At 35.7% G+C, this 27,208-nt stretch overlaps 1 protein-coding gene across 1 annotated transcript in view; it reads left to right on the top strand.

Annotated features, from left to right (window-relative positions):
* The window catches only part of LOC142346283 (uncharacterized), a 175,476-nt gene extending 149,240 nt beyond the window's left edge, over window positions 1-26,236 (top strand). The window contains exons 13-20 of the mRNA XM_075398796.1: window positions 1,110-1,236; window positions 5,813-6,079; window positions 6,377-6,725; window positions 12,119-12,363; window positions 17,954-18,206; window positions 18,433-18,533; window positions 25,464-25,656; window positions 26,124-26,236. Of these exons, the coding sequence (XP_075254911.1) occupies window positions 1,110-1,236; window positions 5,813-6,079; window positions 6,377-6,725; window positions 12,119-12,363; window positions 17,954-18,206; window positions 18,433-18,533; window positions 25,464-25,656; window positions 26,124-26,236 (1,648 nt within the window). The remainder of the gene's footprint in view (window positions 1-1,109; window positions 1,237-5,812; window positions 6,080-6,376; window positions 6,726-12,118; window positions 12,364-17,953; window positions 18,207-18,432; window positions 18,534-25,463; window positions 25,657-26,123) is intronic.
* The last annotated feature ends 972 nt before the right edge of the window (window positions 26,237-27,208 follow it).

Genomic DNA, 27,208 nt, shown 5'->3' with positions numbered 1-27,208 from the left:
GTTTGATTCGTACTTCAGGACTTGTCCTGCTATGTTTTTTACTTCGTTGAACACAAAAATGTTTCGCTTTACCACATTTTGCCGCTTTTTCAACATTTTGCGTGAAATCTTTTTGACTCTCTCGATAGTTTCTCTCTTCTCTCACTCTGATAAAAGTGATTTTGAACATCAGTTGCTCAGCAAAGCAATTCAAAATGGACTGAGTCAGTATAGAAAATTGAAGTCCGAAATAGAAACGGGATAAACCCATTAAGCCCAATTTTAGATGCCCGGTATTTGAACGTCGTTCCTATAAGTCTTAGTTACCATCTCTAATGCTTATTGGTATTGATAGTAGCACCTGTAGCCTCTCTCTAAGAAACAGAAGTTTGTTCAACTACGAAATGCCATCAAAATAATTTGGACTTAAAGAATGTTTTTGTACAAAAATCTTTTTTTTTCGATATCTTTTATTGTTTCAATCCCAATCATGCTTATTGGAATCAACGGCGGCTAGTTTCCGGCAATCTGCCGGGTATGTTTAAAGTTGGAATTTTCATGCTTTCAACTGAAATCACCTTTCAATTTTTTAAACTTTTGAAAAGGGTGAAAGCAAAATCGAAAGACAAAGATTAAATTATTGCAATACCTTTTTATGTGCGGCATCAATTAGTAAAAATAATCTTTAGCCATAACATACGAAGAGGGATTATAGTTTGCTCTTGCAATCGCAGTGATATATATATATAGTGCATTGTCTGTATACGAATATGGGATCATTCTGTGCTGAGCACAGTATCATGTGAGCCTTCTTGGTCTTTTTTTATAACGTGTGCACTGGGGTTAGCGTGGTAGCCAATCAAGAGCTGACGTTTATTTTGACTGCATGTTTGGCATCTGAATGTGCGTTCACTGACGCTCCTTACATCTTTGTATTTAGTGCCTGTTATTTAATGAAGGATTGAGAATACGTTTGTTCGGTCTGCCCTTAATAGCGTGGCTCAGTGTAAGAATTTTTTCCTCGTTTTCGTTTTTCAAGATTTCAGAAATATGATAATTATTGGTGTTAATAAAAAATTGTGTTGATTACAATGTGTGCTATATGTGCTTATAGCTTTTTGTTTGCTTAGGAGTGAGATGAGGCAGCAAGTGTGTGAGGTGTTGCGGAACAGTGCCTATATCAGGAATCTGCCCCCTCTGCCCATCGAGTGTGAGGAGTCTCAGCTTAACCCAGACAACATGCCCATCATATTCGAGGTCAGTCAATAATTCAGACTTTTTATGCGACAATTGTAGTTATGCACATGCGGCTCCAATCCGTCCCTTGAAATTGTATCGGATATTATTCTAAAACAGTTTAAAGCAGAAGCTGGAGCTTGTCGTATCTTCGTACCAAGTTTTTCAGTTTGTTGACGAAAGAGGCCTCATCAAATGTCAATGGTGTAAGGAAGATTGGAAATAAGTTATTTCATCAAAAGAAGACGCTATAAATGGACTTAACACCAGAATAAGAAAGCAATCTGTTATGGTTATGTCCTTCCTTGAGCTGGACATATCTTAACAGCCGTTAGGTACTATTCAATATCTTTGATTTCTACACATTTACGAGCGTCATTTTCAGCCTGATGTAATTTTGATTCAAGTGTTGAAAGGATAAGCTATCGTGAATTGTGGAAGGAAAGAGTCAGCAAAAAAAAGAGATTTGATTTTTTTGGTGAAGAGATTCAAAATAAATAATAGAAAAATTGAACAGATATATCTGTTAAATTTTAAGTTTCAATTATTTTGGTTGCAATTCGCATTATGTTAGGAGTTGAAATTTCAAAAAGTTGAAAACTGTCAAAGAAAATGTTACAGCTGAAAGCTTAATTTTTCGAAGCTAAAAGTTAGAGATACAGTGGGATAGTTGGTATATACACATTACAATCCAGCGCACGAGCCAACTAAAGTGGACCGTTTATTACGCAAATGTGTATTAGTACATGTAACATGGTCTTACAGTGTGGAATATGGCTACAAAGAACATTTTGCCGTTCAGAACATTCGTTTCCACAAAATGGATAATTAGGCCTTTGTGCAATCGGGCGGCAATCTTTGCTACTCAGATTCTACAGCCTTATAAGTTACAATTCCTCTGTTTAGGGTCTTAATTGGATACCTTAGTTCCCTTACAGGTCATAATTAATTAGACCTTTTGAATGTATTGCTATAGTTGATATAGAGCATTTTAAGCTATATTTTATGGTTCTTGATTTGATTTTCTGCTTTTTTGAAGCATTCCGATAAAGCTGCTGGTTCACAAACAGTTCGTTCATAAAGGTTGTTTGTTTGAGGTTAGCTAAGTTTTATTTCTGCTTTTAATAAGTGTTCAGTTTTTGTTTTTAAAAGAAGGTAGAAAATGAGGCTTTACGGGAGCGAGACTCAATTGCAGAATTAAAGGGGATGTTTCTCCGGGCTATGTTCTTTCGATCCGCTGTAAGTCTTGGTCATTTTTATAGTTTTGACGTTGGTTTAATTTGTATAGATACAATTAAATTTTCATGCAAACAATCAAATATTTATTTTATTTGCGCAACAGCTAATTGGTAACTCTACCAAGTTGATTGACATTCAATTTATTAGCCCAAATCAGCTTAATTTATGATGGCACAGTAGCATAATGTCAGCTATCGGTTTGATCGAGAACAAACATTCGCTTTATGCAGGTTTTTTTTCATGATGAGCAGTTTTATTTCTGTTTTCATTATTGTTTTTCTTTTTTTTGAGAAGGAAGCTAGAAAATGAGATTTTAAGGAGGCGAGATTCAATCGAAGTTTTTTCTTTTTGTTGTATGATCAGCTCTAAAATTTGTTCATATTTTTTGTTTCACGGTTAGTTTTGTTACGTTTTCTTAGGTAGGTTAAAGTCGTGCTGAAACGAATTAACATCTTAGTTTGTTAGTGAAAGAAATAGTTAATAGTCCTACCAAGTTATTTGTCCTTCGATTTTGTAAGCCAAATTCGATTTTTTATAATTGCACAATAGCTGCAATACAACTATCGGTTTTATGAAGAACGAAAATTTGCTTTGATGCAGGTGTTCTCTAGCGATAAGCGCTTTTATACCCGTTCATTCACGTTTTCGCTTTCTGTTTGCAAAGAAAGCAGAAATGGATGCGCGACAAAAGCGAGACTTTACTTTAAAAATGATGCTCTCAGAAGGTGCGCCTCAGTTGAAGAGGACGCTTCGTGCGGCTATATCCTTTTATATACTTTAATTTTTTGTTATTTTTCATTTTTCACAATCAATTTTTTAATATAGATAGGATAATGTTTTCATGTAACGAATTAGCATTTTTTGAAGTGCAAGCAGTAATTTGTAGCAGCACCAAGTTTTTAATCAGTGTTTAAGTCAAATTCAGATGTATTTATAATGGCGCAATAGCTGCATGTCTGCTAGCGCTCTCTTGAAGAAGAACATTCTCTTTCATGCATGATGTCCTTTCACGATGAGCCCTTTCATTTCTGCTTTCATTGTTTTTAAGTTTTTTGCAAAGAAAGTACAAAATCTGGCTTGTGTCAATGTTAGTTTATTTAACAGGCCATCAAAAGCTTTGCAAAAACATCACTTGAAAGCATTTAAGATTTCTCTTTAGCACCAACTCGGTCTCGAACCCATGCCTTCGTTTAAGTGCCATAGGTTTTACCGCTTTTGCTACAGAAGCGCATTGTTTGCTTCTATTACCCTATGTACCAGCAGTTTTTGAACTTTTCTGGCTTGGCTATGTTGCATGTTTAAGACTTGTGCAGATAGCGAGCTTCTACATGTTGGCCTAGCCCGTTTCGAAACGCATGTCCTACGTTAGGCTGCATGTTTTTTGGAGCGTTAAAACATGAGATGATTGCGAGCTTAAACATGGTGTCGTAGCATTCGAGTTAAAATATATAGACATAGGATAAATTCCTCTTTCGAATTGACGTTTTAGTTTTTAGCGCAAATAATAAATGTTAGCTTTATCAAGCCGAATTCAGATTAATTTATAAGGATAATTGTTTGATACGGATAGGATAATCTCGAATAATACAATCAACACTTCATTCGAGTTAAAATATATTGGCATAGGATAAGTTCTTCTTTCGAATTGACGTTTTAGTTTTTAGCGCAAATAATAAATGTCAGCTTTATCAAGCCGAATTCAGATTAATTTATAAGGATAATTGTTTGATACGGATAGGATAATCTCGAATAATACGAATCAACGCTTTATTTTACTAGCGCAAGAAATAATTGGAAGCAGTACCAAGTTGTTTGGCTTTCATTTTAAGACCAAATTCTATTTCTAGTGGTAGCTGCAACTCAGCTATCGCTTTCATGAAGACCAAACATTCGCTTTCATGCAAATTGTTCTTTCGTGATGAGCACTTTTATTTCTGTTCATTCATTTTTCAGTTTCTGTTTGCAATAAAGACAGAAACTGAGGCTTCACGAAAGCGAGGTTTGAAGCAGTACCAAATCGTTTGGCATTCATTTTAAGCCAAATTCAGATTTATTTTTAATGGCACAAATTTTTATAGATACAATTAAATTTTCATGTAAACAATCAAATGTTTATTTTATTTGCGCAACAGCTAATTGGTAACTCTACCAAGTTGTTTGACATTCAATTTTTTAGCCGAAATCAAATTAATTTATGATGGCACAGTAGCATAATGTCAGCTATCGGTTTGATCGAGAACAAACATTCGCTTTATGCAGGTTTTTCATGATGAGCAGTTTTATTTCTGTTTTCATTATTGTTTTTCTGTTTTTTTTGAGAAGGAAGCTAGAAAATGAGATTTTAAGGAGGCGAGATTCAATCGAAGAGTTTTTTCTTTTTGTTGTATGATCAGCTCTAAAATTTGTTCATATTTTTTGTTTCACGGTTAGTTTTGTTACGTTTTCTTAGGTAGGTTAACGTCGTGCTGAAACGAATTAACATCTTAGTTTGTTAGTGAAAGAAATAGTTAATAATCCTACCAAGTTATTTGTCCTTCGATTTTAGGATAAGTTCTTCTTTCGAATTGACGTTTTAGTTTTTAGCGCAAATAATAAATGTTAGATTTATCAAGCCGAATTCAGATTAATTTATAAGGATAATTGTTTGATACGGATAGGGTAATCTCGAATAATACGAATCAACACTTTATTTTACTAGCGCAAGAAATAATTGGAAGCAGTACCAAGTTTATTGGCTTTCATTTTAAAACCAAATTCTATTTCTAGTGGTAGCTGCGACTCAGCTATCGCTTTCATGAAGACCAAACATTCGCTTTCATGCAAATTGTTCTTTCGTGATGAGCACTTTTATTTCTGTTCATTCATTTTTCAGTTTCTGTTTGCAATAAAGACAGAAACTGAGGCTTCACAAAAGCGAGGTTTGAAGCAGTACCAAATTGTTTGGCATTCATTTTTAAGCCAAATTCAGATTTATTTTTAATGGCACAATAGCTGCAAGTCAGATAGCGCTCTCCTGAAGAAGAAAATTGACTTTCTTGCACGATGTTCTTTCACGACGAGTCTTTTTGTTTCTGCTTTCATTGTTTTCAATTTTTGTTGGGAAAGAAAGTATAGCTTTTATTGGCACGTCAGAAGAATACTTTTTGACACGTAGAAAAACCTGACGTTTTTTTGAAGTGTAATAAAAATGTTTTCCAACAGTCAAAAGGTAGCAATCTTTGCTTTTGAAACCTGTTATTATCCCATTGGAATTTTTTTGAGGAGGTGAACCTACCGGCCAGGTTTTTCCTTGAAGTTTATCCGACCTTCTAATATGTTTTTGTTGGTGTTTTCTGTTGAATGTTTGTTATTTGATTAGGAGATCTATGTTGAGAACCCAACGGATTACATTGTGGCTGCTGTCTCGTCTTCGGCCTCGTCTCCTAATATGACAGGAGAGGAAGGAGACAAACTAAAAGACTCAGATAACGGGGTCATAGTTAACGGAGGAATGAGTGACGTGGTGAATGGGACAGATCCAAGTGCTAGTCACCTGTTGGCAGAGGGATCTCTTGTGGCACTCAATCCACTCACTCACTCGAGGTCCTCCTCTGCAGAACAACAGCGCCTATCACACTTGCCAAAAGTAAACTCCTTCACATACCGTCTCAGTGTTGTAGTATTTTCAATGGGAAAGCTTCAATCATCCACATATAACTGTAGCTATACAAGTAGTACCTTTTCAAGATATAACAAAAGGTTGATCGAGAGCTAATAAAACAATAATAATTTCCTGCTAGTGGACGTTCTTCGTGTCATGCGATTGTGTTTGTTTAGTAGCTCAAAATTTGAGGTCCTTGAATATTTTCTGTCAGCATTTGGTCGTGATTGGTTTTGTTCAGCAGTTGACCAGACTTTGTTTTTTTGACTGATTTGGTTTCAGGCCTCTAACTCGACTCCGGTGCTGAGATCCCCAAATTCACCTGCACATCTAATAAGTACGAAGAATAACTCCAGCAGCCCAGTCAGTACCAGGACCTACAACGTAATCTCTAATAACAGGAGCAGGAGTAAACATGTGAAGACAGACGAATCTTTTTGTCCCACTTGCTACAACTGGCCACTTGTTATTTCTGCTACCACACATAAACCACCCTACTCAAAAGACCACTGTACAAATGGAGAGGGTCTTGTTAATGGAGATAGCAACAAGGCACAGGGGCACAAGGGAGCACGGAAGTATCGCTCTTTCTCGTGCTCAACTGTACAGTCCGAGTTTGAGGTCTTGCTGCGTTAGTTCTATTCTAATTTTGGTCAAGTGCTACGAGCGGATCTATTCTACTTTTTTTGTCAGTAACAAATTTTGAGTTTTTGTAGAACATTTTCTGAATTAGAAAAAAATACGTGCGCGGGAGAGGGGGTAAAGTTCACAAAACTTCGGGGGTTCGGCTGGAAAGTTATCTAGAAACCATCTTGACTGTTCCTCTATCAGTTCAAAATTCGAAATTATAAAATGAAGTTTTGTTTATCAATTTTTATCTGCTTGCGCGGGAGAGGGGGTAAAGTTCACAAAACTTCGGGGGTTCGGCTCGAAAGTTATCTAGAAACCATCTTGACTGTTCCTCTACCAGTTCAAAATTCGAAATTATAAAATGAAGTTTTGTTTATCAATTTTTATCTGCTTGCGCGGGAGAGGGGGTAAAGTTCCCAAAACTTCGGGGGTTCGGCTCGAAAGTTATCTAGAAACCATCTTGACTGTTCCTCTATCAGTTCAAAATTCGAAATTATAAAATCAAGTTTTGTTAATCAATTTTTATCTGCTTGCGCGGGAGAGGGGGTAAAAATGACAAAACTTCGGGGGTTCGGCTCGAATGTTATCTAGAAACCATCTTGACTGTTCCTCTATCAGTTTAAAATTCGAAATTATAAAATGAAGTTTTGTTAATCAATTTTATCTGCTTGCGCGGGAGAGGGGGTAAAGTTCACAAAACTTCGGGGGTTCGGCTCGAAAGTTATCTAGAAACCATCTTGACTGTTCCTCTATCAGTTCAAAGTTCGAAATTATAAAATGAAGTTTTGATAATCAATTTTTATCTGCTTGCGCGGGAGAGGGGGTAAAGTTCACAAAACTTCGGGGATTCGGCTCGAAAGTTATCTAGAAACCATCTTGACTGTTCCTCTATCAGTTTAAAATTCGAAATTATAAAATGAAGTTTTGTTAATCAATTTTATCTGCTTGCGCGGGAGAGGGGGTAAAGTTCACAAAACTTCGGGGGTTCGGCTCGAAAGTTATCTAGAAACCATCTTGACTGTTCCTCTATCAGTTCAAAATTCGAAATTATAAAATCAAGTTTTGTTAATCAATTTTTATCTGCTTGCGCGGGAGAGGGGGTAAAAATGACAAAACTTCGGGGGTTCGGCTCGAATGTTATCTAGAAACCATCTTGACTGTTCCTCTATCAGTTTAAAATTCGAAATTATAAAATGAAGTTTTGTTAATCAATTTTATCTGCTTGCGCGGGAGAGGGGGTAAAGTTCACAAAACTTCGGGGGTTCGGCTCGAAAGTTATCTAGAAACCATCTTGACTGTTCCTCTACCAGTTCAAAATTCGAAATTATAAAATGAAGTTTTGTTTATCAATTTTTATCTGCTTGCGCGGGAGAGGGGGTAAAGTTCACAAAACTTCGGGGGTTCGGCTCGAAAGTTATCTAGAAACCATCTTGACTGTTCCTCTATCAGTTCAAAATTCGAAATTATAAAATCAAGTTTTGTTAATCAATTTTTATCTGCTTGCGCGGGAGAGGGGGTAAAAATGACAAAACTTCGGGGGTTCGGCTCGAATGTTATCTAGAAACTATCTTGACTGTTCCTCTATCAGTTCAAAGTTCGAAATTATGAAATGAAGTTTTGATAATCAATTTTTATCTGCTTGCGCGGGAGAGGGGGTAAAGTTCACAAAACTTCGGGGATTCGGCTCGAAAGTTATCTAGAAACCATCTTGACTGTTCCTCTATTAGTTTAAAATTCGAAATTATAAAATGAAGTTTTGTTAATCAATTTTTATCTGCTTGCGCGGGAGAGGGGGTAAAGTTCACAAAACTTCGGGGGTTCGGCTCGAAAGTTATATAGAAACCATCTTGACTGTTCTTCTATCAGTTCAAAATTCGAAATTAAAAAATGAAGTTTTGTTAATCAATTTTTGTCTGCGTGCTGCTCAACAAAACTCTTTTTCGCAAATAAGTTTTGTAGAATCGATTTAACTGCGAAGCGAAAAAATTGAGCCTAGTAGCTATATTGCGGTGTCTCGTATCATTTTATAATCCAACGAATTTGGATTGTTTTTAGGCGCTGTCTTTAATTGCTTTTGACTGAATTTCATAGCAATTATTTTAAGCGTTTTGGTCTTTTATATTCACATTTTTTGCTTTTCGGCTTTTCTTCTAGACATTCTTTGAATTCTCAAGTGACTTTTTCACGCTTTCATTCATCATCTTTGAGTGATCTCGATTGCTCTCACTACGAAGTAAAGCTTGTTGCTAAAATAAAATCGATAGCAGCATAACAAAAAGAGGGCCCTGATAGCCCAGAGGGTTATCCCGGCGTGGTCACCTATTTTTACACCCATAAAGAAAACTTTATCTAGGCTACGCCCCTTTAATTAAATTGCCTCGCCTGTCATTTAAGAGCAATTCTTCCGACATAAGTCGGTTTGTTTTTTTAACAGCCGCCCTCATCTTCTCAGCCGGGTAATGTAGCCGGCCTATTGTTGCAATTGAAAAAATGTGAATTGTACTTGAATAGTCTTTTTTGCAACTCGAAGAGGAGTTTTCGTGGAGCTTTTTTTGCGACCGATAAGTTTTTGAAGTTTAGTTTTTAAACAGTATGTAAATGTCAATACCACATGTGAAAACCAAGTGTTTAGGTCAAACGGCTGAACGAATTGAAGAACAGAGAATTGAATGGTTTTCTGTTCGTGTCGTTTTTGTCGGAGAGAGCCAGAAAAGGTCTGAAATAATTCGCTATGTGAGCATGATTTTTTTCACCTGCGGGTTTTTCAAAGCTGTTTTTTCGTGTTAACTTGAACATTCAGTCAATGGTGTTTCTCTCAATTATCTTATTATGATTATTATCTGCTCTCGAACAAAGTTTGTAGCAAAAGTCCTGTCGATCTTTTTTATGCGATTTTTCGCTTGATCGATTTCTCGTCTGACCCATTTGACTTTTCGTTCTCAAAAAAGGGATAAACAGGTGGCGCCCAGCAGTAATTAAGTGCTCCTAGAGCCTTTCAGCTCCTTAGTCTCCTAGTATGCGATTCACAGAAACTCTTTTGGAGAATTATACTTATGGTGTGAAGGGCGGTTCTTAGAGATTTTCTGGATTCTGCAAATTTTTAAGACTGGATCAAGAAATTGATGTTCAAATCCATTTTGTTTTTTGATATTTTTCCTCGACTAGAAATTTCACTTCTCAATTTACAATAATAACTTTCTACCATTGCTTCTAATGTTTATATTTGTGTTCTAGTGATGCATTTATGCAATTTTGAGCCCCCTCTTTTTTTAGCTAATAGATTTTAGGACTTCAACACTATTTGGTTTAAAGAGTATCAGTGGATTTTTACCTTTCGCTTCTCATCTCTTGTAATTATTGTCGTACCACTAATGACAAAACTCATTGGATCTCCAATGAAGCCTAAATGACTTTTCATGGTTGTTTTATTTTATAGCTTTTGGTTTTATAACAATTAAATTATCTGTTTTCTAAAATTATTATTGCTTTTTTTTAGTTTCGCCCGTTTTTTTCTTTCCTTTTTGCATTGTTCTTTCTTCGTATGATGAAGGCTCTAATGAGGTTGTAATCAGTATTTCTAATGAAGTGTAAATTATTTTCATTCCTTGTTAGTAGCCGCCCTCATCGTCTCAGTCGGCTTTTGTAGCGCTCCAATTTTCCTTCGTCGAACAAATGTTTGTTTAGCTTTTGCTCAATTAGCCGCTTTTTCGACATTTTACGTGGAATCTCTTTGACGGTTCTAGGCTAGTTTCACTATTCTATCATTCTACTCAAAATGCTTTTACAGAGCAGTTGCTCAGCAAAGCAAGTCAAAACGAACGGAGTCAAAGCAAGTCAATAAAAAGCGAAATGAGAAATAGAAACGGGATAAACCCATAAAGCTCAGTTTTAGATGCACGTTACTTGAACTTAGTTCTTGAATCCAGATACTATTTCTTATAGTCGTCTAATATCACTCTGTGTTCATGACTTTAAAACTTTGGTTCGATTTTTTTGAAATTTTTGGTTTAACCCGTATCTGTTGTGCTTTGTTTTTTAAAATACTTAATCTCGCTGATGACAGGTCTCGTCGAACTTTGTATGCTCGTCGAACTTTTTTTGGCAGCTAAATTTTTCATAGACTCAAATGTAATTTTTAAGAAACGATTTTTTTAAAGCTTGGCTTCAGTTGTAACATTTGGTGACTTCGTTCGTGGGTAAGAATAAAAAAGTTGAATGTTTTATCAACGCTCATTAATACGATCTTGTCATGGACTATAATATGCATATTTGTAATTTGAAATATTGTCATGTCAGTTGTTCTTTTAAAACGTATCCATTTTTGTCAGATTTTTTAAGTTGTATTTGTTTTTTGTGTCTCATTGGTCTTCCGGGCCCAAAGTTTTCGTTCGTTTTGTATTGGTTTGTTAGGGCTGGATTCTGAATGGTTTTTGACTGGTTGTTTGGTTTTGATAATTTTTGACACCACTAACATTTACTGTCGTTTATGTAGGGTCATGTCTGGCTATGTTTTTACAATTCAAAGGATTAGATTTGTAATGGGGCGCTGTCTTTTTTATGAGATCTGTTCCAACATTCTTTCGATTTTTTAATTCAAATTAGAGTGGTGATTTTGATCACGCTAAAACTGGAAACTGAGCGAATGGTTTTTCGGCGTGAATTGTTTTCATTCCAATTCTAAAGTGAATGAGAAAACAGTATTTCAGCAAATTTTCGGCTACAGAGCGCTAATTTTTGTTCTCATGCGTTAGTTTTTTCATCAAAATTTTTTAAGCAATTTTTTTTGTTTTCGCCAATAAATTTTTTTTGAATTGTTTCGGGGCTTGTCCGCTATGTTTTTTTTGTTTCATCGGCTGAAGCTTTTTTTGTTTTTGATTATTCTACACAGCAAAGCTGTAGAAGTCAAATTTTCTGAAGTACTTCTTTTTCTTAACGAATTTTGCCCACATGAGGTCATTTCTCACACGCTATATCAAAAGTTTTTAGTTCCTTTGAATGATAAGATTTTGATCATACATGACTAACCTCTCAGAAAAATGACGTTTTGCACTTTAAAAATTGAAGTGTAATTTGAAATATTTTAGTGTCAAAAAGACTCATGCGTGTACTTGATGTCGCTAATAAACAGTTTTGTGTTTAAGAAGTCATAATATTTTATCTCTTAAAGTATTTTTTCAATTTTTAAGCGGAGTATATGACTCTCAACTCACTTCTGTGTCTGTTTGCATCTGTAATCTTCGGCCCGGAAGTATTTCGCAATCTGTAGGCTGTGGTTTATTTTCCTTGTGTCACAGCCATTACACTCAGCTCACATACTCAAGTACAAATTACACAGCAAATTACTTGCTACTATTTTCGGGATTGCTAATCGTTGTCGAATTTCAATTTCTTTAGACTCAGAACTTTCACAGCAGCGTTCAACGCTGGGACAGGGAACAACAACATCATCAACAGCAGAAACAGTACTCATATCGCCAAGCTTTTCAGTCCATAGAGACAGGAACAGAAGACAGGCCAAGTTGGGATGTTCACTCTTGGCTCGGAAGTCACGCAGCAGCAGTGAAACTACTGTAATGCAAACACCAGAGGAAAAAATAGAAACACAAAGGCCAATGTTTTCAAACCCAACAGCCAGTCAAGTTAGCCATTAAATCATTTATACTAGCCGCGGAGCTATCCAGCCCTCTATTATTGCACTTCAAGTTATTTTTTGTTCAAGTATGAGACTGCCGTACGTTTACAGGAGTTTGCGGCGGGTTCAAACCTTTCTGGACTCGGAGTCTGTACCCATATCTGCACCCCTTCTAAATTAAATTGCCCTTGCCTTTTATTTTAGAACTTTTTATCCGCCGTTAGTCGGTTTTTGTTCAATCTTAGCAGTTAGTTGAGCGTTTTTTTTTTTCATTTTTAAGATTTCTTTTGGTTATGTCGTTTGTGTGGAATTTTTTTGAGCATCGAGCATTCCTAGCTTTTTGGTGTTCTTGAGTCTTCTCATTCATGAGTTTAATTTTTATTATGAAAAAATGGAAGTCGAAGATTGTCCACCAGTTCTTTCAATTCTTTCGATTTATTAATAGCCGCCTTCATCTTCTCAGCCGGCTATTATAGCGGCGCTTTTTTACATTTCAAAGTATTTTAATTGTATTGGTGTGCTGCCTTAAGACCTCTTCTCAATTTTTTCGACCTCGTCTTATCAATAAGAAATTAAATTGGAGTAGTTATTGTAATCATGTTGTAGTACTAAGTGGAGCAAGCATAGAGTAGTTTCACGGTGTATTTTTCAAACTGCGTCAATTATTTGTTTTCCGTGTTTTTTTTGCCTTATTCTGCACGAGTAATTTTTAAAAAGTGATCAGCCTGCTGTGATAAAGCGTTTTTGCTCTTTTTTAAACGCCTCAAAAAGCAACTAATGTTTTCAAAATTTTGACGCTGTTTGTATTAATATATAAGAGATTTTTTTAAAAATTTTGTCCGTTTTCTAGTTATTTTTGTTATTCTGATACATTGTCTCATTTGTCTCAATGGCCCTCTGTTTAGGCGCATTGAATGTAACTGGCTGTTTGAATGCAACTATAACGGTTTTAACGAATTTGACTCCAAAAAAATACTGGCATTTTGTTGGATTGGTGCATATTTTACTGATCTTTTTTGTTCTATCATTTTTCCATGTCGGACAGTTCTCATTGGCTCATTCTTGAGCCATATTTGGATCTATTTAATGTTTTTGTATTAGTTTTTACTTTGCAGCAAATTTTAAATATATATGTTATATGTATATATTACTGCTTTTTTTCTTTTGTCACTCTTTTTAATTTTTCTGTTTCTATTTTCTATTTGCTTCTGTTTTAAAATAGATAGGATATATATATATATATATATATATATATATATATATATATATATTAATGTTTTTTTCTTTCGCCACTCTTTGTAAATTTTCTGTTTCTGTTCTCTATTTGCTTCTATTATAAAATAGATACGAGGGGGCAGGTGTCATTGAATCTCTAATGGGTTTTGTTGGAAGCTATTTAGTCGCTTCTATTCAGATCTAACTTTCAATAAAGTTGATACATGATTTCTTTTGATGGGCAATTGATTTTGCAGAATTAAAGTTTTAGTAGTGTTTTTGGTGAGGTTGATGCCAGTTATCTACATAGACATTACTAATAATCGAAAGTGGTATTTTTGTTGTCCTTTTACTCTGTCTCTCAGTGGTTTTCGACAAGTTGGTATTCGCTGTCTAAAGTCTCAATGTATAAAAGTTTATTGAAAACGACATTGTTGGACCTCATAAATTCCACAACACTTTTTTCTAAAAAGGAAAATAAAATGGTTTGATTTTTGTAGTGTTTTGTTCTCATTTTGTGTACCTTTTTGGGCCTTTTTGTATATGATTTGCTTAATATGCGAAAATTTTTAAGGGGGCTGATTGTGTTGTTTTCAGTTTGTTTATTATTTTGGATTGTAGTTCAGACTTTGTCTTGCTATGTTCTGAATTACAATCCAAGGAATCGATTTAACAAAGGACCTGACAATTAACATTTTTTTATTGCAACATCATACTGAGACAGACAACAAAGCCCATGACCCTATTTGCGCCAAAATGAACAAAAAATGTAAAAGCAGTTGGAAAACTTCTTTAAACACGATTAAAAGTTTTATAAGTCTTTTAAAATAACCAGAGGTTATGAGAATGGTGTCTCTACGCATTTTAGATTGGGAAGTCTCCTTAATCGCAGCTGATCATGAAGCTTCAGAAGTCATAAAATACTTTTTTGCCGCTTTAATTACCTAAAAAGGCACAATAGAACTACAAATGAAGAATAGATTCAATTTCATTTGATCATTTTGAAAAGAGGTATCTCAGTCGATAAAACCCTGAGCTAAAAGTTAGAGCCAATGAACTGACCAATATTGGTAACGGGAATCAAGGGCGGCTGTTTTCCGGCAATCTTCCTGTAATGTTCACCTTGTTGCTTTCTTGTCAACCCTGTATCTTCTATTTTTGTGTTTTGCCCAACAGGCTATAACATCTTATTGTTGCCTTTTTGACTAGTCTATAATGAAGTTGCACTTCGAGTTTAATCGGCATCAAGTTTATTTAATCTCCTTACGGATAGTTTTGGTGGTTCTCTATTGAGAATAATTCCAATTAATGTACTGGGTTGAATAGAAATCCAACGGTGCTACCGATTTTGACAACACTTGATTTCAAAAAAAGCTTGTCAATTTTTTGGAATTTTTGTGTGCACCGTTCTATAACTCAGCCTCATTTTGGACAGATTTTAATAACTCCTTTATGATTTATAATTTAATCAATTTGAAGGTTTACATCGAACTGTTTTCACGACTTTGACACAACTTGCGTTCAAAAAACATTTTTAAGGAGTTTGCCGCTTTTTCGTTGTCTAGTTGTTCTTTCTCTTGATCTTCTTTATTATAAATTTCGTTGGACTTTTTATTCAGTTTTTTTAGTTTAGTTAGTTAATTTTTCAATTCAAAACAAAAAGTTTGAACAACTTAGACACTTGTTTTCGAAAATTATTAGTTTTTGTTTTTCGAAAAATTTACGAGTTCTGTTTGTTGTTTAATTTCTTCCGCCATTTGATCTCACTAATGAAATGTCTCTAGGTTCTATAATGAGTCATGTTTGCACCTATTTAATGGTTTTATTTATAGCTAACGGTTTTCAGAAATTTGACAGGACTTGTTATAAAAAAAATTTTGTTTTCAAAAACCGGATAACAGGTAGCGACCAGCCGGCATTAAGTGCTCTTAGAGCCCTTCAGCTCTCTAGTCTCCAAGTATGTGATTCACAGAAATTGTTTTGGAAAATTATATAGTGGAAGGGCGGTTCTTAGAGGTCTAAACCGTGGCTAGCTACTATCTATGACAACCGTTCGCCGGTCATTTGAGAGCAATTCGCCCGACGTTAGTCGTTAGTATTTTGAAGTTCTGACGCTTGGTCGCAGTTCCTGAATTCTTCTGGCTATGTTTTTTTTCGACGTCACAACAGCGTCAAATATGCTTTTTGTTCATTCGTTTAGGCAATTTTTACTGAATTGCGTTCGTGGCGGTGTTTTTCACTCTTAGTGGAGCGAGTTTTTGATCATTTGCGTGATTAATAGCCGCACAGCGATAGCTGAGGCTATTATTGGCCTTCTCTTGGTTTTTTACTATTCAAAGAATTTGAATTGTATTGGGGCGCTGTCTTTTTTTTTTTTTAAGATCTGTTCACACATTTTCATGATTTTTGAAGTCAAATTGGAGTAGTGATTTTGGTCACGCCGAAACAGGAAATGGAGCGAAAAAGCGATTGGTTTTGCGGCGTGAATTTTTTTCGCTCTAATTTTAAAGTAGAGTGAGAAAATGGTGTTTCAACAAAAATTCGGTTTCTCGGTAGTGGTTTTTTGTTCACATGCGGCAATTTCACTCTGATTTTTACTGTTTTTTCGATTTTTTGGATCGGATTTTTTTTCTAAATGGTTTTCCCAATCCATTCAAAGCTCATTCTAGGCCTAGTTTTTTGTGTGAATTAAATTTTCTTTTCTCGTTAGTTGTTTTTTTTGTTCACATGCGGCATTTTCACATTGATTTTCTGTTTTTTTTTCTTATTTTTTTATCAGACTTTTTTTAAAAATGGTTTTCTCAATTCACTCTTAGTCCATTCTAGGTCTGGTTTTTCTGTTTAGTCAATGAAAATTCTTTGAATTGTACGTCAGGACTTGTCCTGCTATGTTTTATTTCGTCGTCATGATTTTTGTTACAACCATATGACGTCACAGCCATTTTTTGTTCATTCGTTCATGCAATTTCAACTGAATTGCATGTGTGACGTCATTTTTCGCTCTTAGTGGAGCGAGTTTTTTTGTTCATGCGTGTGATTAAATTTTTGGTCACAATTGACTTACCTCTCTCTCAAAAATGACTTCCTCACTTTGAAATTGACTTTTATTTACTTTAATTCAAAGAGATAAGGTCAAATGGGTGTGTATCACTCTAAATGAAGGTTATTTGAGATCAGCTAATAGAGGCAGCAATAATTTATACAGATTTTTAATCAAAATATAACAGATCAGCCTTCAATGAAAAGACGGATTTTTTTTGGTCTGTCTTTACTGTTTTTTTTAGACTGCCGATCTGCGAATCTATTGCGGCTATTTTCTGGCAATCTGCCAGCTATGTTAGGTTTTTGGTCACACTTGACTTACCTCACTCTCAAAAATGACTTTCTCACTTTGAAATTATCTTTTCTTTACTTGAATTCAAAGAGAAAAGGTCCAGTGAATATGTGTCACTCTAAATGAAGGTTTTTTGAGAGCGTCTAATAGAGGCAGCAATAACTTATACAGATTCCTAATCAAAATATAACATCTCATCCTTTAATGAAAAGAGTAATTTTTTGGTCTGTCTTTTTTACTGTTTTTTGAGACTGCAGATCTACGAAGATATTGCGGCTGTTTTCTGGCAATCTGCCTGCTATGTTTTCTTTTTCTGTTGGAAGCCCGATTTGCGTCAAGCGGGTCAAGGGCGTCTATTTTCGGGAATTTACCGGCTATGTGTTTCATAGAATAGATTAAGTAGAACATGAATTTATCCTCGGGGACAGTTATTATAGCTGCGAAGCTGTAAGCTGAGCGTAGCTATATTGCGGTGCTCTTGGTTTTTTTGTTTCGTCGTCTGACGCTCTTTTTTCGTTTTACATTTGTTCACACAGCAAAGCTGAAAAAGTCAAATTTTCTGAATGACTTCTTCCTCTCACTAACGGCATTTGCGCGCGTGTCATTTCTCACTCGCTTTAGCGAAAGTCTTTAGGTTATTTGCGTGATTAGATTGATCATACGTGACTTACCTCACTCAATAAAATGACTTTTGCACTTTAAAACTTAAGTTTAATTTGAGTTTGTTTAAGGTCAAAGGAACTCATATGTGTAATAACGGTTCCTAACGAGAGGCTTCTGTGGAATGAATTTTAACAACCTTTATTGATTTATCGCTGAATGTTTTTAGCCCAAATTTTTAAACGGCGTCGATTTTTTTTCAATTCAGATCTGTATCTGTTTCTATCTCTATTATATGACACGCAGGTCTATTCTTTCGCAGCTATTCCGGCAATCTGCCGGCTATGTTATGGAGACTTTCTAATTCGATATCAATTGGTCCCATATCAATGATACGATTTGTAGTTTTCTCGACCCATCATGAAATGTGTAAGTGGTTTCTGTTCAGAATCAGTGGACTCCTGCTATAGAATTAGATGACGCGCATGTGTGTGAGAGATGCGAAACAAGACGCTCTGTGAGAAATATGTCGAGAATAAAGCAGGCCAAAGATCTTCTCTCTCAATTTGCATCAGAACTGCACACCACTCTCAACACTTCTGTCCCGAAAGAGGCCAGTAGTTGTAGTAATGATGTTGTAGAGTCCAGGAAAGCGCTGGCTAACAATCGACCTGTGTCTCCTTTCCAGGCCATTCTAGCCGGTAAGAATCTTAACCAATTTGATCAGTAGCGGATGCAATAAATGTCTTGTATACTTTCGAAAATCTGTCATGCATTTTGGTTGCAATTCAGTGGCATTTACTGTCGGTCAACAGTTCTACAAGTAAAGCTAGTCTGACCTTTACACTACCGTACTTTATAGGTTGATGTTAAAATGCGTTTTTGACATTTTGACTGTTTCATGTAATGTACTGAAATGTACTCTAGGGGCTGTTGAGAGTGATAATGTGCTATGGTCTTCATTCCTGGATGACGTTCAATGTTCCCGCATGGAGCCACTTCTCTACACAAGGAAACACATCAACCAAGTTAGTATCCATCCACCTCATTGTTGATATACCACCTTTATATTTTCGGTAAAACTATTTGCTGGTTAGACTTTTATTTTTGGTCAGAGAAGGCTCGCAGTAGTATAAAAAGCTGACTAGAACCTCAACGGGGGGACACTATGTATTAAGATAGGGAATGCAGAAATTTTCCCCCTAGGGAGGACACTTAGGGGGACATTTACCGCAAATTCGCAGTAATGGTCCCCCTAAGTGTCCCCCCTAGGGGACAATATCTGCATTCCCTATCTTAATACATAGTGTCCCCCCCCCCCGTTGTGGTTCTGGTCAGCTCCTATTTTTTTTCTGAAAAAAAATTGTATTTCACTCTTCGGTTGGTTGTAAATTGTTCAATTTGTTGTTTTATGTCTCTAACAGATGTGAACTATTTTGAAACATGTTCTGTGAGTAAAAAAAGTAGTCGGAAACGCTTTTTGGAGATTGAAATTTTGGCCCCATAGGGGACAATAACTTGTAAAATTTTTGAAAAATGGGGTCTAAAAAATTTTCGTTGATTTTTTTTACTTTAATCAATGTGAAATGTTGTGAAACATGTTTTGTGAGTGAAAAAAGTTGTCGGAAACATTTTTTTCAAAAATTGAAATTTTGGTCCCATAGGAAAATGGGGTCCAAAAATTTTCAACGCTATTTCACTTTTAATCAATATGAGAAGTTGTGAAACACGTTTGGTGTGATAAACACCAACATTCGTCACACCGCCACACCCCAAACACTCAACTAATTACAACATCAACTAATTACAATCACCACACACAAACACAACCACAAATTGACACACACACACACAGACACACGCCCCACGCATCTACACCAACCACACCCAAACAAACTTTCACACATCCTTCCGCTACTACGCGCACCAAAACTCACGGTACTGCCACACAACACATTTGATTACAGAGCTAATCGATAAAAACGAAAAAATAGTCAATCTTTATGCAAATTTTGTGCATATCAGTTGTCATATTCTAGATTATATGAAAGTACATACGCACAAAAACGAGCAAAAAAACAAGAGAAAAATCTTGAAGAGTCGTTTCATGAGGAGGAAAGGTGTTTCCACTCTGTGTTTTTGATAAATGAAAGATAAATCAAATTTCATTTTTCACGATCAAACCTGTTCATCAGTTCTTTTGTTTCAAAATTGTACAAATATGTGAACCAATCAGAGATCTCTAATTGTTTATAAAGTCCCAGCCAATCAGATTTTTCTAATTAAAACATTTCAACTGCAGTACATATATGCATACAAAAAGTATCTATAAATTTACAAAAAAGATAGCAGGAGATAGTTTTGATCTACCGACCTCTGGGTTATTGGCCCAGCGCGCTTGCCCTGCGCCATCCTGTTTTATTCAAACTTACAATTATGAACACGTACAAACATAGAGAGATCGATAATAAATATATAAACAAGTACCTCCATATATAAATATATGAACAAGTACCACAAAAGAGAAATATACAACATAAATTGTAGTATATAAACAAATACATCCATATATATACATACATATATATACATATATATATATATATATATATATATACACATATACATATATACACTCATAAATAGGAACATGCATATATGCATATACAAACATGCAAACATATATACATACATGCATACATACATACATACATACATACATACATACATACATACATAAATACAAAGATGCATACATACATACGTACATACATATATACATACATACATACATACATACATACATACATACATACATACATACATACATACATACATACATACATACATAAATTAACACATTGATAAAAAAACCAGAGTTGTACAAGGAAATAAGTTTTTACGTAATTATGTACACAATTATGGTCATAATCACTTATGTCCATAAATGTGTACATAAATGGGCAAAAACAACAAAAATAAAAGCTAACCTGTTAGTAATATAAAATGATTAATGATATATTAAGTGGAGAGTCATCGGATCATGCCCAAACATGTTCAAGGTCAAGCCACTTTCCAAAACAAATTGACCAATCGGAGTGCTGGATTAATTATTCGAGTTAACAATCAATCAGAATTGAAGAATTTTTTAGCAAAAACTCGAAACGCACACGTTCAGTAAACTGTAAATAATGAATACAATTGGAACAAAAGACATCAAGCTTATTCATGAAAAAGTTTTCTCTGAGAGGCAACATAAATTTTACGCTCATATCTTATCGACAGTTATATTTCGTAGCTGCTTGTTCTTTTTAGATCCAGAAGTTGACGGAGAAATAACTTTTAAATTTAGACCCTCTGGTGGTTTCATTGGATTTGATAATTCAAGACTAGATCATTTACTGAAACGCAGCAAAGTGTTACGACTTCATGCAGCATTGCGTGACGCCGCCGGATTTAAAAGATTGCAGAAACAAAGGCCCTGGATATGTTTACGCTTTCCGTTACTCACCAGTAAACAATTGTCTTTTTGGCCACTTGACAGGAATATTGTTCATTCTCAGTTAAAATTTTTCATTCTTATTTGGTTCGTGAATTGGAATGCTAGAAAATGTTGGCAGCAAAACCACAAATATAATTGTCCTCGATCTCGAAGGTTTCAAACTCAAGTCACTTGCATTCATTATAAAAGAACTCAGTTTGTGTTCCAGTTACAACGATACAATATTTTTCAAACCCCCACTTAACTTCGCTGATTTACTCGCACACGATAGACAAACTGTTATTTGGCTGACCAATAACCTACACGGTCTTGACTGGGACGAAGTTGATGTACCTTATTGTGATTTGAAAACAATCTGTCTGAGTTTTAGTTTCCGATTCACCGGAAAAAATTTTGGCAAAGGCATTGAAAAGTGCGAGTTCCTAAGTAAGCTTTCACAGAAAACTGTTTATAATCTCGAGGATCTAAATTGTCCCCGAATCTCAGATATAATATTAGAAGAACAAGTTCCCTCCTGTCATCTTCATTCAAATTTTCGTTCAACAAAGGATAAATTATCAATTCACTGCGCAGAACGTGATGCACAGAGAAGATACGGCAATTTTAACCACCTATCTGTCAGACAGTTTGAAGATATTAACGTGCTTGACTCCACTTGACGATCAACCTATTGTAATATTCAACAGAGTTCAGGAATACAGAATATTTTTTTTTCTCCACCAATACAGAATAATTTTTGAAGTGATCAACTGAACCGAGCGAACTATCTCAACAATAAGCCAAGCACTGCGCCATAACCTCGTTACAACTGGCTTTATAGCGCAGCATCAAAACGTTATTTTGAAACCATTACTCGTTCTCCCGACGAGCTAGACAGCTTTAGAGCTTTCCTTCCCGTGATAGATAACTTCTGTCACTTCCAACTTTACGTAAAAAATAAGCAGAGAGCTCGAGAACATCGGAATCAGTTCAATTATGGCTATGATCAAAACAAACCATAAGCCTGTGCAGTCGCCCAAAGAGCATCAAATCCCACGTTGGAAACAATGGGCGGACAAAAAAGTTCCTCTCTTTAGGTCCAAAAAATTACTGCCGGAACGTGAGCTAACTCTGAAAGAGATGCCAGATGAGTTGCGAGTGTATGTCCTGGAGCACCCTGAAGTTGAGAGTCTTCAGTCAACCATCGTATAAAGAAAATGACTCATCTACTGTTTGTCATAAACTAGAAATAAAAAGTTACATACAATGTTTCAATTTGTTTGAGTTCTGGTATATGAAACAGTTGCCCATTGAAAACAGCGAATAAATTACATATCTAATGTTTTGTATTGTTCTTGTTGTAGTTAACTTTTGAAGCAAACAAATTTTTTCAAATGCATCAAAGAGACGAGGCTGATGCGGGTATCAGGAATTTAGTGTTTGATGTAAACAACAAAGACAGGCCTCCATGGCGTTGCTGTTCTAACTCATCGGTGCCACTGTCTGAAGTAATATTTTTTGTTCAAGTCTATATCATTATTCTAATGATCATCCTTTGCTTCACTATGCTCTTTCTTTTGTCAGAAAGTTGCGAAGAAAAATCAATTTGGATTTCATTGTTGTCAAGCTTAGTTGGTTATATTTTGCCAAATCCAAAACTATGAACAAAGTGATTCTGACATATGACAGGATATTCATGGACCCAGTGGTTCCGATAAAACTGAGCTGATGTTTCACATGCTGCAGGGGAACAGTTTTTATCCCCGCTTTGAGAAAATTTATTACTTTTACAAGGAGTTCCAACCACTGTTCAGAGAAAAGCAGGGTAAAATAGCACGCATTGAATTCATCAAATACTCAGGATTGGAGATAACGAAGAATCTTTCAATTTATCTTCTTATATTTGACGACTCATGCGAGGAAATTTTTAATGACACAGAATTTGTAAAAATAGCTACGTCTGGACGCCATCGTAAACTTCATGTCATATATGTGAAGCATAATTTGTTTCTTCAAAGCAAATGGTCGAGAACAATTGACTTGACTACAACACACATTATATTATTCAAGTCTCTGCGCGACATTCAACAAATTGAATACCTTGGCAAGCAGTTGAATTGTCTCCTGTTACTCAAAGATGCCTACAAATTAGCAACAGCTGAGCCATATGGGCATTTGATTATTGATCTCGATCCCAAAACCAGTCTGGGTTTACGATTTGCATCACAAATTATTTGACCTGATCCTTCAATTTTCTACATTCCTGCACAAGAGGCATTCATCGCGCCAAATACGAATGAAAAAGAAACATTTGCTTATGCTCAAGCAATGGGCAAATAGCAGAAACAAGAATTTCAACATTGAATCCAAATTAGTTAGAGACAGCGACTTCAGTTAGAGACAGCGACTCTGGAGTTGTTCCAGTTAATAAAAAAGAACTAAAGAAATTGGAAAAAACTCTGAGTATACTTTCGAACAGAAAGGTAGGGAAAACTGAACGGTTGAAACTGATCTCCCTCAGGTATCAGTCTCATTCAAGCAATCCCTTGCATTAAATATCTAGAACAAAATGCATACTGAAGAGTTTGTGTTGATAACTAAGCAGATGTATACAAGAGAATAACCTCATGTCTCTCAATTACTCAGCAACAAAAGTATTAACAACCCAGTCAAGCAGATATCGCTTATACAAAGAAACAAGTTAACAGCTCCACCTGTCTCGCAACAGGATACAGAGCAACAAACTGACGCTTCAGTGGATGATAGAAGTAGAATAAAGGAGTCTACGGAAAAATCTTTTACGACAGACAGCACATCAACTATCAAACAAGGAGGGGAATAAAGTTTGAAAGAGCGAATAAAATACTGGACATAATAGAGGAATCAGATTCTGTGTCCTTGGACTCATCAAAGAGATTGCTTATTAATGGTACAAATACATAAGTTCTAGCTGCTACATTTCTTTACAATCTATAGCAAACCACTTGCAAACTATTTTTCGAACATCTCAGTGTATTAACTCATCTCGGTATTGGTCCGCATTTGACTTGTAACACGCACGCCAAAAAGTTTCTAATTTCATCATCTGAAGAGAGACTGCAATTTTTGGAATATGAGTCAGACAAGCAAGTTGAACAGTATCGCTACGAAGAAATCTTTGATTCTGCCTAATCGTAAAGTTATTATCAAACTGGATGCAGCTTCTTCCACTTCTAATTGCTAAAAAAGAAATTGAGATCGCGTTCAATCAATTGATATGATATCGGAAGGCAGTTAGCGCGCCGGCATAGCGATAAGTAGTCCGTCCTACCAAAACACCATGAAAAACATTTCAGATGAAACTTCTCCATTAACCGAATATGAGACACATCTGGTCCATTAACCGAATTTGATACACATAGAAGTTCTGTTTTTTATATTAGCAATCGGAATGTGGTTATGAGGATCAATGGGGGCTGCAGATATCTTTTGGGTATGTTTTCACTTTTTTAAATGAGTTGAGATTGTTGTTTTTGGCCTGGAGTTACAGAGCACCAGCCCGTGCCATTCATTACACATTAAATTGCTCTCAACCTAAGTTTGTATCTTTTGCGTTTGTGCCCCCCCTCCAGCTTAGTGGGTGCGTATTATTTGCACCCCTCAGACGCACATGCCATATTTTTTATATAATGACTTGCTATGTAATTGACACGTGCTCTGTAAGTGGGGAGTGCATAACGTACTGGGTACGCACAAATTGAAAAGATCCCAAAGTTTGTATTATAATATATATTTGTCCTGCGTTTTTGGCAATTTATTTTGCTTTCATTTTTTGTCGGACGGTTTGCACTTTTTTTATATAAAAATGGGATGGATATACAGTCAAAGCCGGGAGGAGGCGTTGGGTGGAGGCGCAAACGCAAAAGATATGAAAATTTTTCTCTTGAATTTTTAAAACATTACTGCAGTCTCGTGTATCTGGTTTTTTATTTTTTTCTAATGCCTTATGAAACAGGCACGTGTATCGTTGAAAATACCGAAAGGTTTCTTTGCAAGAGGTTATAAGGCCAGAATTTCCTTTATATGTAGCCGACGATTGACTTTCATAAACTTTCGGCTTTTTTCAAATTTGCGTTTTTCAGACAAGGTTACCTGACTCTGCAAAAGTCATTTCGAAGTCCTTACTGAAGATATTGAACAATTACGCGGTTCTTAGTTAACACCAGCGCGAGGAGTCACATCGACTTATCATAGAATAAAACATTTTCAAACTCAACTCCTACATTTAAATTTGATACATAATCTAAATAAAGGAAACTAAAATGAACAAATGAAAATTTTTATGAAATTGTTTTAAAATTTATATAAAATATCAGTGGATGTTCTCCTCGTCCGTGCGTGGTGTCTGAATTACTGAATAGAGGATAAGGATGTCGCGGTCTGCACTTGTGGGCGAAGCGTGTCTTCAGTCAAAATTCCAGGATGAATGTGCTTATAGGTAAAACGACTGAGGCGGGAGGTCGAATCTTCATTGATGGAGCAGAAGATTAAGCTCAATTGGTATGCACACCTCTCGTCGGTGTCCCCCTCCTCCTCTGCCCCTCTGTCCTCCTTTGCTTGCACTGAGCCCTACTTCAACAATCCTCCCAATGAGTTTGCATACCATCACCTCAACTCAGAAAACATCCCAGGTCGGTGTCTCATTCATATAATTGTCATTTAGAAATTCAACCCTCTTTTCTCAGCCGAATCAATAACCATTCATTTTTGTTAATCTTTTCTTGGATATCCTTCCTTTCTTGCCGCTCTTTAACTAATTTATTAGTATACTAACACTTGGGACGTGACATCGTCTGCTACTCTCATTAGCATTTAGTTTTTTGTTAATCAATTGAGTGATTTCTTTATAGAGAATAAATAACAAGCCCTACTCTACAATGACTAAAAATTAAGGCTGTTTTCAAATGTGCGATGCTAAAATGTCAAATGAAATGGATTAAGCAAGTTGATTAATTTTCAATAAAATTTTTGATATTTTGTAAATTGTCTCGTTCTTTTCAACGTAGTTATGTATCCAACCCTTATATCTGTTCATCAAGGCAGGCTTTTTTCGCTTGTATATTAGACAATCAGTCGGGTGTGTTGTGTGAATGTTTAGGCTGTCATTTGGTGGTATGTGTGCATGGTCTGGATGGGAACTGTCAGGATCTGAGGACTCTGAGAACATTCCTGCTCATGACTATGCAGCTACCACTCTCCAAAATAAGGTAACATCAAAGACATCTCCAACGCAGAGAGGAGCGTATATATTTTTTGCCCTATTTTCTGTGACACCAAACAAAAAATAGCGTTGGCTTGAGTCCTTAGTAAGTTTTCTTTCTTTCTTCATATGGTTTTTTGGCGATATATCGTATTTTTTGTCGTAAGCTTGTGTGAATTGTGTAAATGCTCAAATATTTCTCGTTATGACACGTATTTTTTACCAAATGTTTTTAATTAAATCTAGAGGTAATGAAATTTTTTCGAGAAAACAATTTCTTTGTTACGGTGTTGTTTTGCAAACTTCAACTCCTCGGGTTGGTTCTCTAATTCTGGCTATGTTTTTTTATTTCGTCGAATGGAAATTTGTGTTGCTTTACCTTGTTCAAAATTTTTAATGAAACCTTTGACTTCTCTAGGCTAGTTTAATTCCGCTCAAAGCCCTTTTAAACAGCAGTTTTTCAGAAAAGCAATCTAAAGTGAACAGAATCAGTATCGGACAGCGAAATCAAGATCGAAACGGGATCAACGCATAAAGCACAATTTTAGATACCCCCTACTTGAACGTTGTTCTTATAAGCCTTAGTTAACATCTATAATGCTTTTGGCATTACTAGCCCTTGAATCCGCTCATTAGGAAACAGGAGTATGCATAAGTACACAATTCAATCAAAATAGTTTGCACTTTAAAAATTTTTTGATGCAACAATCAATTTTTAATTGCTCTTGAACGCAGTTCATAGCAATTATTGTAAACGTGTGTGTCTTTTTACGACTCGAAGAGGAGTAATGATATTCTACAGGTTTTATATTCTACAGGTTTTTTTACGACTCGAAGAGGAGTAATGAGATTCTACAGGTTTTTTTTTTAGCAGAAAGCAAGTTTGTTCATGACTTGAATTTTGACTTCTTTCTATTCGAGCTTTTACCTCCGTTTTTGATTGTTGACTTCTGTTTTCGAACATTGGAAGCTTAGTTTGTAAT

This window comes from Convolutriloba macropyga, chromosome 9 (assembly GCF_964194025.1).
Source record: "Convolutriloba macropyga chromosome 9, txConMacr16.3, whole genome shotgun sequence".
Classification (NCBI taxonomy): Eukaryota; Metazoa; Xenacoelomorpha; order Acoela; family Convolutidae; genus Convolutriloba; species Convolutriloba macropyga.
The sequence above is the reverse complement of the archived record's forward strand: the minus strand, read 5'-3'. Positions and strand labels throughout refer to the sequence as shown.